General features: G+C 39.8%; 1 protein-coding gene across 2 annotated transcripts; it reads right to left on the reverse strand.

Moving 5' to 3' along the window:
* Window positions 1-1,502: 1,502 nt before the first annotated feature.
* On the reverse strand, window positions 1,503-9,371 carry hdr (hematopoietic death receptor). Of its 2 annotated transcripts, none has more exons than XM_061766755.1 (10): window positions 9,220-9,371; window positions 7,551-7,701; window positions 7,284-7,412; window positions 7,049-7,160; window positions 6,867-6,958; window positions 6,516-6,602; window positions 6,282-6,310; window positions 5,909-6,148; window positions 3,283-3,322; window positions 1,503-2,974 (listed from the first exon to the last, which is right to left on the reverse strand). In XM_061766755.1, the coding sequence occupies exons 1-10, from the start codon at window positions 9,241-9,243 to the stop codon at window positions 2,685-2,687; spliced, it is 1,194 nt and encodes a 397-aa protein (XP_061622739.1). In that variant the 5' UTR covers window positions 9,244-9,371; the 3' UTR covers window positions 1,503-2,684. The 2 variants fall into 2 exon arrangements, with proteins under 2 accessions (XP_061622739.1, XP_061622737.1); XM_061766753.1 differs by having other exon boundaries at window positions 5,909-6,151.
* Between the last annotated feature and the right edge of the window lie 2,906 nt (window positions 9,372-12,277).

The following is a 12,277-nucleotide window of genomic DNA, read 5'->3' on the forward strand; positions in this document are numbered from 1 at the left end:
TCTTCCCGCTTTAGGTCAATTAGGATTACCAAAATTATTTCTATTTGCTAAATGCCAAAATATTGCATATATAAACAAGACAAAATATTAGCACCGCTGGGGTGCCAATGTTTTTAGCCATGATTGTACAAGAGGAACTATAAACAAACTTCCACATTCACTCATGCATCAATTGCTTCTCTTTCCTTCGTTGCGGCAGCAGACTTGCTTGTTTTTTTGTTTTTTTTACGGAATATATTTTCATATCTCAGCTGGGATAGGCACCAGCACGCCCCGCGACCTTGGTGAGGATAAGCGGTACGGAAAATGGATGGATGGATGGCTGTTACTTTGAACAAGAAGTTTGTCCGCCACAAGCAGAAGCAGACAGAACAGGTCAAAAAATAAAATAAAATTGTCTTACCATAACCATACGATTGACATAAAGTTAAAAACGATTGTACCACCACCACATAAAAGTATCGTTTATGATTATTCACACTATTTTGCAATTTTTATTTTTTTGCCAGAAAAACAAACCAATTTACCTATTTAAAATCATAGTCTGACACAGAACATGTATAAATCATTACCGCTGCAATTTTTGAAATTTATTTTAAAGACTGTTTGTTTTTTCCTATACAATCCTCTTTAAAGGAGTCTGGCTTTTTAACTTTGCACACATAGTATCTTCATATGTCTATGCTATAGAGGTTAAACCGGGTTTCGATAGATAGATAGATTTGCTAGCTTCATAAAAAAAGTTTGAACCCGGGTCCTCAGAACTGTGTGGGAGATGTGCTAACCAGTAACCCACCGTGCTGATCTTGAGTTTCCATGAAATTTAAAATTGATGCATTTAAATCTACTTTTTTTTGTCCCACTTTCAGCGGAGATGAAAAACAGTAATATGTGATGTTTACATTGCAAAACCTAGGTAAAGCTTTACATGGGCCGACAAATTTTCATTTGGCAAATCCCAATTGGCAATCAGCATGAGCGTGACAACCTAATCCACCTCGATCGGTTCAACAAAGTTATTCATCAAATGTTTTTTTTTTTTGTAAAGTACATTTGAGGCTATGGGACAATACAATGTGGCTGGTACATATTTTAGTTTAGAAGGAAGAAATATCATAAACCTATTTAACAGAACATTTGTGTTTGTGACACTTCGACAAAAGTAATGAGTGAGTCATAGTTAATCATACGTACATAAACTTATGACATTGGCATCAAGTGAAATACCTTAAGACCTGTTTGACCACTAAACACGAGCCTTGGTAGGGAGTGTTGAGATTAGGAGGACACTGCATGCCCTTGCGGTGCAGTCATTTTTAATGAATGCTCACATGTACATCCGCATCAGTTGTAAGGTACAGAAACAACAGTAGCCAAAGCTCAAATGTCAAGTTTGAGTCAATCTATTTATAGAAAAGAATTGGGGGCGGGGGGGGTGTCTGTACATTTTATAGGTCCCATCTCTTCCACAGCACTCTACTTTGAGAAAACAGTCCAAAGCACAATTTTATGAAGTATTTTTATTGTTCCAGTTGTACTTCAACACACATCAAGAAAAGATCTTTAACAGACCCCACAGGATTTATAAATATGGAATGTCTACAAGCCAATGTTGAAAAATATCAGACTTCAAATAGATTTTCAAGTGGCTGCAACATTGAGTCCTGTGTTTGTACCATCACAAGTGGCATAATTCATAACTTTCTTCAAACTCCAGAGGTACATGTACATTCATAGCAGCATCATATAACTTAACATTTTAACCTAAAACTGAGAGCCCCCTTTAAAAAAAATAAATACTCTCAACCATGTTAAACATTTTAAGCATGATAAAAGGCATCAGCAGTCATTAATGACTCTACATTATGCAGCTTCACACTAGCAAAGTGCCCATTGAGAAACTTCCCTCCTTCAGAAGTGTGAAAATGTGCTTAGAACTCAAACGGACAATAAGTTAACACAAAAAGATTTCCATGTGGGAAGGTTTGCCAAAGGGATTCCATTTAGCCACTTTCATTAAAAAGGATTGCGTAAGCATTTAGGGTGGGTGGAGTAACTGACATACTGTATATGTTAGTGAAACAGCCATAGTGCATTTCATTTGATCAATTATGTCAATAACTAAAAGTAACTAAAGCAAAACGTTGCACAGCAAACATCTTACTGTACATTTTGGTCGATAAACAACGTAAGACATGCTCTGTAAAACACTGCAGACTTATCCAAAATATGCAAAAAAAAAAATTATGTAAATAATCCTACACTTTTGCATAACATTTCCTAATCCAGTGATAAATCAACTAACCTTGACACATGTTCACTTGCTCAGCCAATAGACATTACTGAGAAATCTGAAGGAACAAATTAGCCACTGTCACAGTAAAAAAATAAACAAAATACTTGATAGTTAACTGAAATGCTTTCAACAGACATTTGAATTCAAATTGCATCTTAAGTACATCCCCCCCAAGCATATTTGTTCTGTTGCTCAGTGTTTTTGAACCACCACAGAGATCCTGCATTTCCGATCAGCATACAGTACAGCATAAAATACAACAGTGCATGTCTCCAAAGACTTTGAAGACGTACCTCTCGTCACCATACCATTGCATGTACAAAACCATACACCACATCCAGTCATCTAATCAGGAGTATGCAAAGTAACTACAGAGAATAACTTCTAATTACTTCTTTAAAATGTAAAGACCATTTCCTAAGGCTTTCTCCTTGATAATCTCAGCTGTTCGTCTTTGATCAAACTCAAGTAATGCTGTCAGCAGGTCATTTAAACTTGCATCTTTGCCCTCTTTCTCATACCAGATGTTCAACAACTCGTGAATCTTCTCATCGTAGCGAAGTTGATCTTTGCTTTTGATCACATTGCTGTTCAGGCCAAGCTGACGGAAGAATCTCTTGTAGTAATCGAGGTCTACTTCCTCAAAATACTGGAAGCACTTCCTGAGAGACTCTTCACCTGCAAACAAAATTGTACTCTTTATTTCCAGTATCTTGACTTCACGCTAGAGTTTTATTTTCTTGATCTGATCTAACCCTTAAGGTTTACATTTGCTATCTGTACAAAACATCTGAGAAGAATATCATTCGGAGGAAAAAAAACTCACTGAATGAAGTAGAAAATTACTTATGGTAATCATAAATTTATTTATGAGAATAAACATAAAAAAGGAGCGAACTCATGACTTGCTAAAAGACCAAAGTCAAACAACTGCATTCCTGACAATAAGTAGCCACAATTAAGTAACACAAATTAATTATAAATACCATTGGCAGGAATCAGCTCTGGAAAAGGCTCCTCCTTCTCCTAAAACAACAAATAAGGCATTCAATATCCAAATACATTTAGTACATTACATAGCTTCCATAAAGAAAATTAAAGCATTTTTTGCCAAGCAGGTTGAAAAAGAGAAGTTTGGAGCCATATAACACGCAACCGATGCTGTGATTAACATCATCTTTGTTGTCAGGCGCCAGTGACTCATCAGTTTGCAGGCAACGCTAACAACTCAGAAACATTTACAGCCAAATATGGAAACAAAGATATGATTTAAAAAAAAAAAAAAAAGGGGTGGAAACCTCTGCAGACTGCGGTAAGCAAAGCAAATATATAGCGCATTTCATACACAAGGTAACTCAGTGCGCTCTACATGATTAAAGGCATTTAAAAACAAAGAAAAAAAACTGCTTATAAACATTTAAAACAAAGAAGAAAAATACAATTAAAACAGCATACAGTGCAAGAAATATAATTTAAAAGTGGGCATGCTCTAAAAAGCATGGGGAAAAAAGACATACTTGGGGCTGACATCACTTCTGTTGGCAACGTTTTCCATCTGTGTGCAGCATAATAGCTAAATGCTGCTTCATCATGTTTGCTTTGGACTCCTCTATTTGACCTGAGTCTGTCGATCTCAGAGCCCGACTGGGTTTATATTCCATTAGTATTTCATTAAGGTATTCAGGACCTAAACTGTTTAGTGATTTATAGACCAGTAGCAGAACTTTAAAATCTATTCTAAAGCTGACTGGAAGCCAGTGTAAAGACTTTAGAATTGGAGTAATATGCTCTGACCTCTTTGTTCTGGTCAGAACCAGACCTGCAGCTGTTTAATGTTTTTTTTAAGGAGTCCAGTCAGAAGACCATTACAATAGTCAAGTCTACTTGAGATAAAAGGATGGATGAGCTTCTCCTGGTCTGCTTAACACATGCAAGCCTTCACTCTGGATATGTTCATCAGATGGTAGAAGGCAGTTTTAGTAATTGATTTGATATGATTGTTGAAAGTCAGGTCGGAATCTATCAGAACAAGGTTTCAGACTTGGTCTTTGGTTTTTAAAGAGAGTGACTCCAGGTATTTACTAACCTCAACCCTCTTTTCTTTATTGGCAAAAACAATTCAGTTTTATTGTAGTTTAAATTGAAGAAAAATTTGGCTCATCCAGTTATTTATCCGTTTTAGACAGTGACACAACACCTCAATTGAACTGTAGTCATCTGGAGACACTGCTAGATATAACTGTCATCTGCATAGCCATGATCGTCAAAATTAAAGTTCTGAAGAATTTGACCCAAGGATAGCAAAAACAGGCTGAACAGGAGGGGTCCAAGAACTGACCCATGAGGGACCCTATAGGTCATTGCCATTCGATGAGATTGAACACTTCCAATAGTTACAAAATGACTCCTTTCCTCCAGGTAGGACCTGAACCATTTAAGGACTGTTCCATTTAGTCCTACCCATGTTTCCAAGCTGTTCAGCAGTATATTATGATCTACCGTATCAAAAGCCGCACTGAGGTCCAATAAGACCAGAATTGACACCTTCCCCGAGTCAGTATTCAACCTTATATCATTTAGCACTTTGATAAGAGCAGATTGTGGACTGTGATGAGTTCGGAAACCTGATTGAAATTAGTCTTATAATCAATAAGCCACTGAGGTTGATTACCCACAAGAAGAAAGGGATTTAGGCTTGAACAGCCAGTGCAGTGGATGAAGACACTTCTGTCAAACAATTCAATCAAAACCACCTGCAACAATGTATAATAGAGATTTACAGTAATTACTGCTTGGTGACCCACATAAGACTTTTATACCATTAAATGATCTATTCAATGATTACCCTAAGTTTTTCACCAACAAAAGAAAAAAAGGTCACTCAACTCTAAACACTTAAAGGGCTAATGGACAGGACTTTGCCAGTGTCAGCACTGACATCACAATACATCACAATACAAGCGTCTATACCATTTTTTGTTTGATGAATGGGTATATTCTGGCTGGAAATTCAAAACCATGTGGCAAAAGAATAAAATGTGAGACTGAAAACATTTGACACTTTCATTTTTAAATACATTTTGAAAATTATACACCTCTGATTTGAACTGACAATTTTGAGGAAATGCAATCGTTTGTATCATTCTAATCAACTACATATTGAGCACTGGATATGCCTATTGCAAAAGGAATGCAGAATGAAATCTCTTTTGCCATTGGTCATGTCCAACTGAAAGACACCAATATTTTGGACCGTTTACAGACAATGTGATTTTAGTTTATAATTATTTCATGGAAAACAAAGTTTTAAGATTTCACATTTTGGGGTGTTACCCCACTAGGATAGGTTCCGGCAAACCTACGACCCTAAAGAGAATAAGCGATCTAGAAAATAGATGCATGGAGGGTTTCACATTTCACAATATTTTGATTTCAAGCACATTACCAAAAAGTTGCTGATTAAAACTGAAAAGGCAACATTTAAACGAAAACCTTTAAGATTTCACTGAACCCTGAGCAAAAGGTGGAAGAACAAGAAGACATGAAGAGGTGAGAGGCAAAGAGGCATGGTAAGAAGCATGAATGAAGCAGGGCTGAGTTTGCTGCTCTCACCCTCAAATTGGGTTGACTGGCGATCAGGCAGGCTTGGTGGGCAGAGGCGGGAAGGCGGGCAGGGGGTAGGCTGGTTAGGTTTTGTTGGGAGTTACTGGCAGAGCTGTTGCGGCTTTCACACAACGCTTGACACTCATCCTCCATAGCGGCTGAGGTTTGAACTCTCACCCGTGACTGAGAAAAGATCAGACTGGAGCATCCCGGCCTTTGGGTTTCTTCGTTCTTCCTCTCCTGCACATTCTGCTGGAGTTTAAGCGATGCATTTAAAGACACTTGCTCCATATCCTTGTGCCAAAGTATTTCAAAGCGCCTTCATTTAAGTATTTCGCCGTACTCTTAATTATTCCCAAAGTTATGTTAACATGAAACTCACCTCAGCTTTCAGTTCGTTTGCTTCAGAACCTAAAGAGAAGATGCAAACAATTAAGAGGGTGACCCACCTTCCACATTTAGTAAGACAAGCATTGAATTGTCCAAAATCTTTTTTTTTTTTTTTTTAATAATTAAAAGGGAAGTAAATTGATTCACAAGTTTCATCAATTACATTTGGAAACAAAGATACGAATTGTACACATTTGAATAATAAACTTGGTTTGGTTACACCTACCTCCGGCCCGTTTCCTCTTATACCAGCAAATGCCAACCAATGCTAAACAAATGGGCAGCACGATGAAGACACTAAAGACAGCGTCCACTGGGGAGACAACAACCACAGTATCACCATAATAAAGAGGATACTGATTTGAATAAGTATTAAGGTTTTGAATAATTGTTCAAATCAGAGTCAATAAGTTGATGAAAACATTTGGAAGCAATTACAAAATAAGCATCATTTTAGTGCCATTATGTATGGCAAATTTGTGTTCTTGCAAAGAGGCAATCTTGTTTTCATCTTAATATGCTTAATATCATGCATGAAACAGTTTTATACAATGAAAACTATTCGTTTCCACTATACCTGAGGTAGAGACAGACTGCAATGGGATTTTCTTGCACCCAGTGTTTGAAGTAGCAGTGCAGTTTCGAACAACCTTTTCATCCTTCCCACACCTAATTTCGTGGCAGGCAAAAACAACAGTTGAAGTAAGTCAATAAAAAAATCACTGATCTGTCATGAATTAACAAAGAGTACAAGGTCACCTTGAACACTTTTTGCACATCTCACATGGTTGATCAGGTACACAAAATCTTCCTTCTTTGCACTGACATTCTGTGTTCTGAGTGTGGCTACAAGACCGGACAATTTCCTGATCTGCAACAGCAAAATAATACTAAATGTTAAAAAAATACCTCATGTAGTGGAATTTATGCTCACATCATTTGGAACATTTTAAATGTCTGTTTTTCCTTTCACCTATTCACCAAGCAGAAATACCTGAACGACACAGTGTGCATGTGAAACATTGGGCAAGGTGATTGGCATGTTCCATGTGTGTTTCAGCTGCACATTCCTCACACTGCCCCTTTTCACCTGGCGTAGTGCAGGCTGACTTCAAATGGGTACCTGAAATAAACAGTCACCATTTAACCGAGCATCAGAGTGAATTTGTTCCTTAAGCAAACGCGTCAACAAGCCCCACTGTGCTGAGGTGAAGGCTTTCTTATTCGTGGGCTAACACAGTTGAGCTTGCATTTGCCTTACCAGCTGGGCAGTTTAAGCAGCAGATGTTGTTGTTTGGGTACTCCCCATTTTTGCAACTGACTTCCCGCCGGGTCCTAATGTCTCCCAAGTCAAGGCCAGCCCGAGGAACAACAGCAGTGGATGTGAACGACAAAATCAAACCAAAAATAACCTGTGGAAAAAGAGAGTACCTTTTGGCCAAAGAAATGGGTACCTCCATGTAACATTTAACAATCATTCAGTGACCCGCCAAGTGCAAGTCCCCCCTAATACTATAAATACACAAACAACATACAGCGATGACTGAAGATATTTACATTTCTGAAACAAAAAAAAACAAAACAAAAAAAAATCAATCAAACAGTCATTTGTGTTCCGTTTGTGAGGCATGCTTGCAGGTGAGCTGGTGGCTGTCCCCGCTGACTTTGGGCGACAGAGAGTACTCCCTGGACCGGTCTGCTGGCGACCAGTCCAGGGAGAACTCTCACAGAGCACATACTGTATAGACTGAGACAAACAACCATGAATGGGCACATTCATACCTATGGGAAATTTAGAGTCCTGCCTGTCAGAAAGCTGTAAATCCACTGGCAGATGGCAGGTGAGATGCTGAGCTGGAGAAGTGGCTGTTCAAAATTGCCCCCAATGTGATTATACATGAATAAAGTTTCACAGTCATAATAGCCCACTGAGGGAATCCGTGAATACAATGAGGAAAATAAATAAATAAAATTGGTTCACACCCTGCTCCAGTTCCAACATCAAAGTCCTTGTAGATAAGATACAAGTCAGTCATTCACATCCCCTGCCACAACCCTTTGACAGAAAGACATACATCATTTAAATTACAGTAATTGTCCTGATATCTATATCTACCTATCTATAGATTGATACATCTACCGATCGATCGATCTATCTATCGATCTCGATAGATAGATAGATCGATCGATCGATAGATAGATCAACAGATAGATAGATATAGATCGATCGATAGATGTATCTATCTATAGATAGATAGATAGATAGATAGATATCAGGACAATTACTGTAATTTAAATGATGCATGTTTCGGACTTTCCGGACCTCACAGTGGTGGATTTGACGAGCACGTATGTCTTTCTGTCAAAGGGTTGTGGCAGGGGATCAGGGGATCTGGGGATTGGGACCCCCAATTTAGCCTACTGCCGCTTCCATTACGAACACGCGGCGTGGGTGATCAATGTGGCTCGAGTGACGATCAAATAGGCGTGCCTGTCACGCCACTACATAGCAGCACTTTACCCAAACAACTTCTGAGGAGCGGCGTCTTCAGGAGATGTGAATGACTGACTTTCCGAAGGCAGTGAGGAATTTCGCAAGAACTCACCGAGTGACTATGGCATAGAGGCGCAAACAAACTCACAGGAAAGCCCCGCAGTCAACATGTCTGTGTTCAAGCAAACTACCGACAGTATAACACCTCGGGGGGAGTATACTTCTTTCAGATCTCTCGGCTGTCTCTATTTAAAAAATAATAACAATAATAATAAAAAACACAAAATAAAAAAAAATCCACGTAATTATTTCATTCATTCAAAAGAGTACACTGCACAGTACAGTCCAAGTATTACGCGCGGTATAACAAGCTGCATAATAATACTGTACACTAAAACTAGCGCTGTGCTGCTGCGGAAAAGAAAGTCAAACTTACAATATAAAGCGGGCTCCTATACATTCTTCGAAAAAGATGTTCTACTGTGGTCCAGCAGCAGACACGGGCCAGCCTCACGTTCTCCCTCCGGGAAAACTTTTGAAGACTGTTCTGGAAGATCACCGCAGGTGGGACTAAATGGACTTGATGACGTCACTTTGGGAGCGTGGCAAAATACACGTGAGGACGATGGACCGATGAGGTAAAACATTAGTCAACTTTACTAACATAACGTTAGCGCTCGGGGCTGCGGATTCTCTTTTAATCACAGGTACCGTCGAATGTGTGGCTTTTTTATTTATTTATTTTTTATTTTCTTTTATTTATTTATTTATTTATTTTATTTTTTTACCGTGACCAGGCCAGTATAACACAACCATAACAGTACATAGTGCGCTACTGTATTTGCCCAGTGTAGTCATATGGCTAATCTGATGATCCGTTAGTGGCAAAAGTTTTGAGTCAAGTAGGTGAAAAACGTGGCAAATGTGGCCAGACAGGAGTAAGAGTAAAATGGATCATCATCATGTACCCAAACAGCGGAGGATTTAGGTGAAGGGAGATCAATTCTTTATTATGCTCCAATGTCATTATATCAGTGGCATAAAAAAACATAAACAATACTAAGGCAGGCTTAAACACATAATATAATGATAGAGAACAAGAGCAATGAATAACACAAAAATGTTATACAAACAGTATAAAAGATTAAAGAGTAACAACTGTAATAAAAAACTGAAACCGTGACGTAGCGGAGGATTACGGTATCTGAATACCGTGATGATAAGTTGCAGAGACTTATTGTTGTAGGGCTGGGACTCTTTGTTTCCATGACATGTGCATCCCGGGTCTCAAGTGTAAAATGATTTATTATTCATTGTATTAAGTAGACAGAAATGCACATTGGTGAAGTGCCCACACCTTTTTTTAAATAATTACTGTATATGAATTAACTGTGACCAGACGATGTACAGTACATGCAAATACCAAGATATGTAAGCTTGGTGACAGGTTGGCCAATGATAAGGTGGCCTTTTTTGGCTTAAGTTAGCATATAATGAGCAGAATTTAGCATGCTTTAAGGCCACATTCTCCCATTCATGCGTAAATCTTTTTTTTACGCACCTAACTTTCACAGCTTCAACTTTGGTGCATTCTGTCGTAATGACTTCTGGCCCACCCACCGTGCATAGGCGGCTCATGTGTGCACAAACACTAAAGAGGCGTGACTCATTAAAGTCTGAGGCTGGCTATAAATCATCGCACATGGAGTTTTCCTGAGACCTGTAGCACACTTTAAATCTGAAATTAACTTCCGTAGCAGATATGTCATCGCCACTGAGATGTCCGCACCGCTAGTCTAATATGCTACTTTAAAGGACCATGTGTATTAAAGGACCGTGTGTGTGTGTGTGTGTGTGTGTGTGTGTGTGTGTGTGTGTGTGTGTGTGTGTGTGTGTGTATATATATATATATATATATATATATATATATATATATGCTTTGTCGTGCAGACCTTTCATACTGAGCAAGTGCAGTGTGAAAAGGCCTTTAATTATTAAAGAGCTAGGCTTTGGAAAGGTTTGTGTCTTTCACTCATTTACAATTTTTGAAGCCCATCCATGGCTGATTCCCAGAAATTCAGCGATGTCATCAATGGTGACTCTACGATCGTCTCTCATCAGTGCCTTGACCTTAGCACTATTCCCAGGATAAACCGCTGAAGATGGTAGTTTGCGTTTTACGAAGGTCACTCAAAGCAGATCCTGGACACCCACTTTTTGACTGTGGTGTAGCCTATTGCAGCTTTCCCAGACAGATTTTGCAACCTTGAAAATGTTTAGTGGTGATTCTCCTTCCAAAGTAAGACATTCAGTCATAGCTCTCTGCTTTGACTTCCACTCGTATTATTATTATTATTATTATTATTATTATCCATCCATCCATTTTCTGAGCCGCTTCTCCTCACTCGGGTCACGGGCGTGCTGGAGCCTATCCCAGCTATCATCGGGCAGGAGGCGGGGTACACCCTGAACTGGTTGCCAGCCAATCGCAGGGCACGTACAAACAAACAACATTCCCACTCACATTCACACCTACGGGCAATTTAGAGTTGTCAATTAACCTACCATGCGTGTTTTTGGGATGTGGGAGGAAACCGGAGTGCCCGGAGAAAACCCACGCAGGCACGGGGAGATCATGCAAACTCCACACAGGCGGGACCAGGGATTGAACCCCGCTCCTCAGAACTGTGAGGCTGACGCTCTAACCAGTCGGCCACCGTGCCGCCGATTATTATTATTATTATTATTATTATTATTATTATTATTATTATTATTATTATTATTATTATTATTATTATTATTATTATTATTATTATTATCCAGGCGGCACGGTGGCCGACTGGTTAGAGCGTCAGCCTCACAGTTCTGAGGACCCGGGTTCAATCCCTGGCCCCGCCTGTGTGGAGTTTGCATGTTCTCCCCGTGCCTGCGTGGGTTTTCTCCGGGCACTCCGGTTTCCTCCCACATCCCAAAAACATGCATGAATTGGAGACTCTAAATTGCCCGTAGGCATGACTGTGAGTGCGAATGGTTGTTTGTTCCTATGTGCCCTGCGATTGGCTGGCAACCAGTTCAGGGTGTACCCCGCCTCCTGCCCGATGACAGCTGGGATAGGCTCCAGCACGCACGCGACCCTAGTGAGGAGAAGCGGCTCGGAAAATGGATGGATTATTATCCATCCATCCATTCTCAACACATTCTCACTTGGGTCGTGGGCGTGCTGGAGCCTATCCCAGCTATCATCGGGCAGGAGGCGGGGTACACCCTGAACTGGTGGCCAGCCAATCGCAGGGCACATGTAAACAAACAACCATGTGCACTCACATGCATACCTACAGACAATTTAGAGTCTTCAATTAACCTACCGTGCATGTTTTTTCGGATGTGGGAGGAAACCTGGTGTACCCGGAGAAAACCCACGCAGGCACGGGGAGAACATGCAAACTCCACACAGGCGGGACCAGGGATTGAACACCGCTCCTCAGAACTGTGAG

Source organism: Phyllopteryx taeniolatus, chromosome 3, assembly GCF_024500385.1.
Source record: "Phyllopteryx taeniolatus isolate TA_2022b chromosome 3, UOR_Ptae_1.2, whole genome shotgun sequence".
NCBI classification, from domain to species: domain Eukaryota; kingdom Metazoa; phylum Chordata; class Actinopteri; order Syngnathiformes; family Syngnathidae; genus Phyllopteryx; species Phyllopteryx taeniolatus.

Bases quoted from the DNA above. Each gene is read 5' to 3' on its own strand.
- hdr (XM_061766753.1), bottom strand. From the start codon at position 9,243: ATGTATAGGAGCCCGCTTTATATT. The intron at 6,603-6,866 runs GTATAGTGGAAA...TTGTCTCCCCAG, and splicing joins GCAGTCTGTCTCTACCTCAG to TGGACGCTGTCTTTAGTGTC. The intron at 6,152-6,281 runs GTGAGTTTCATG...CTTAAACTCCAG, and splicing joins CAAACGAACTGAAAGCTGAG to CAGAATGTGCAGGAGAGGAA.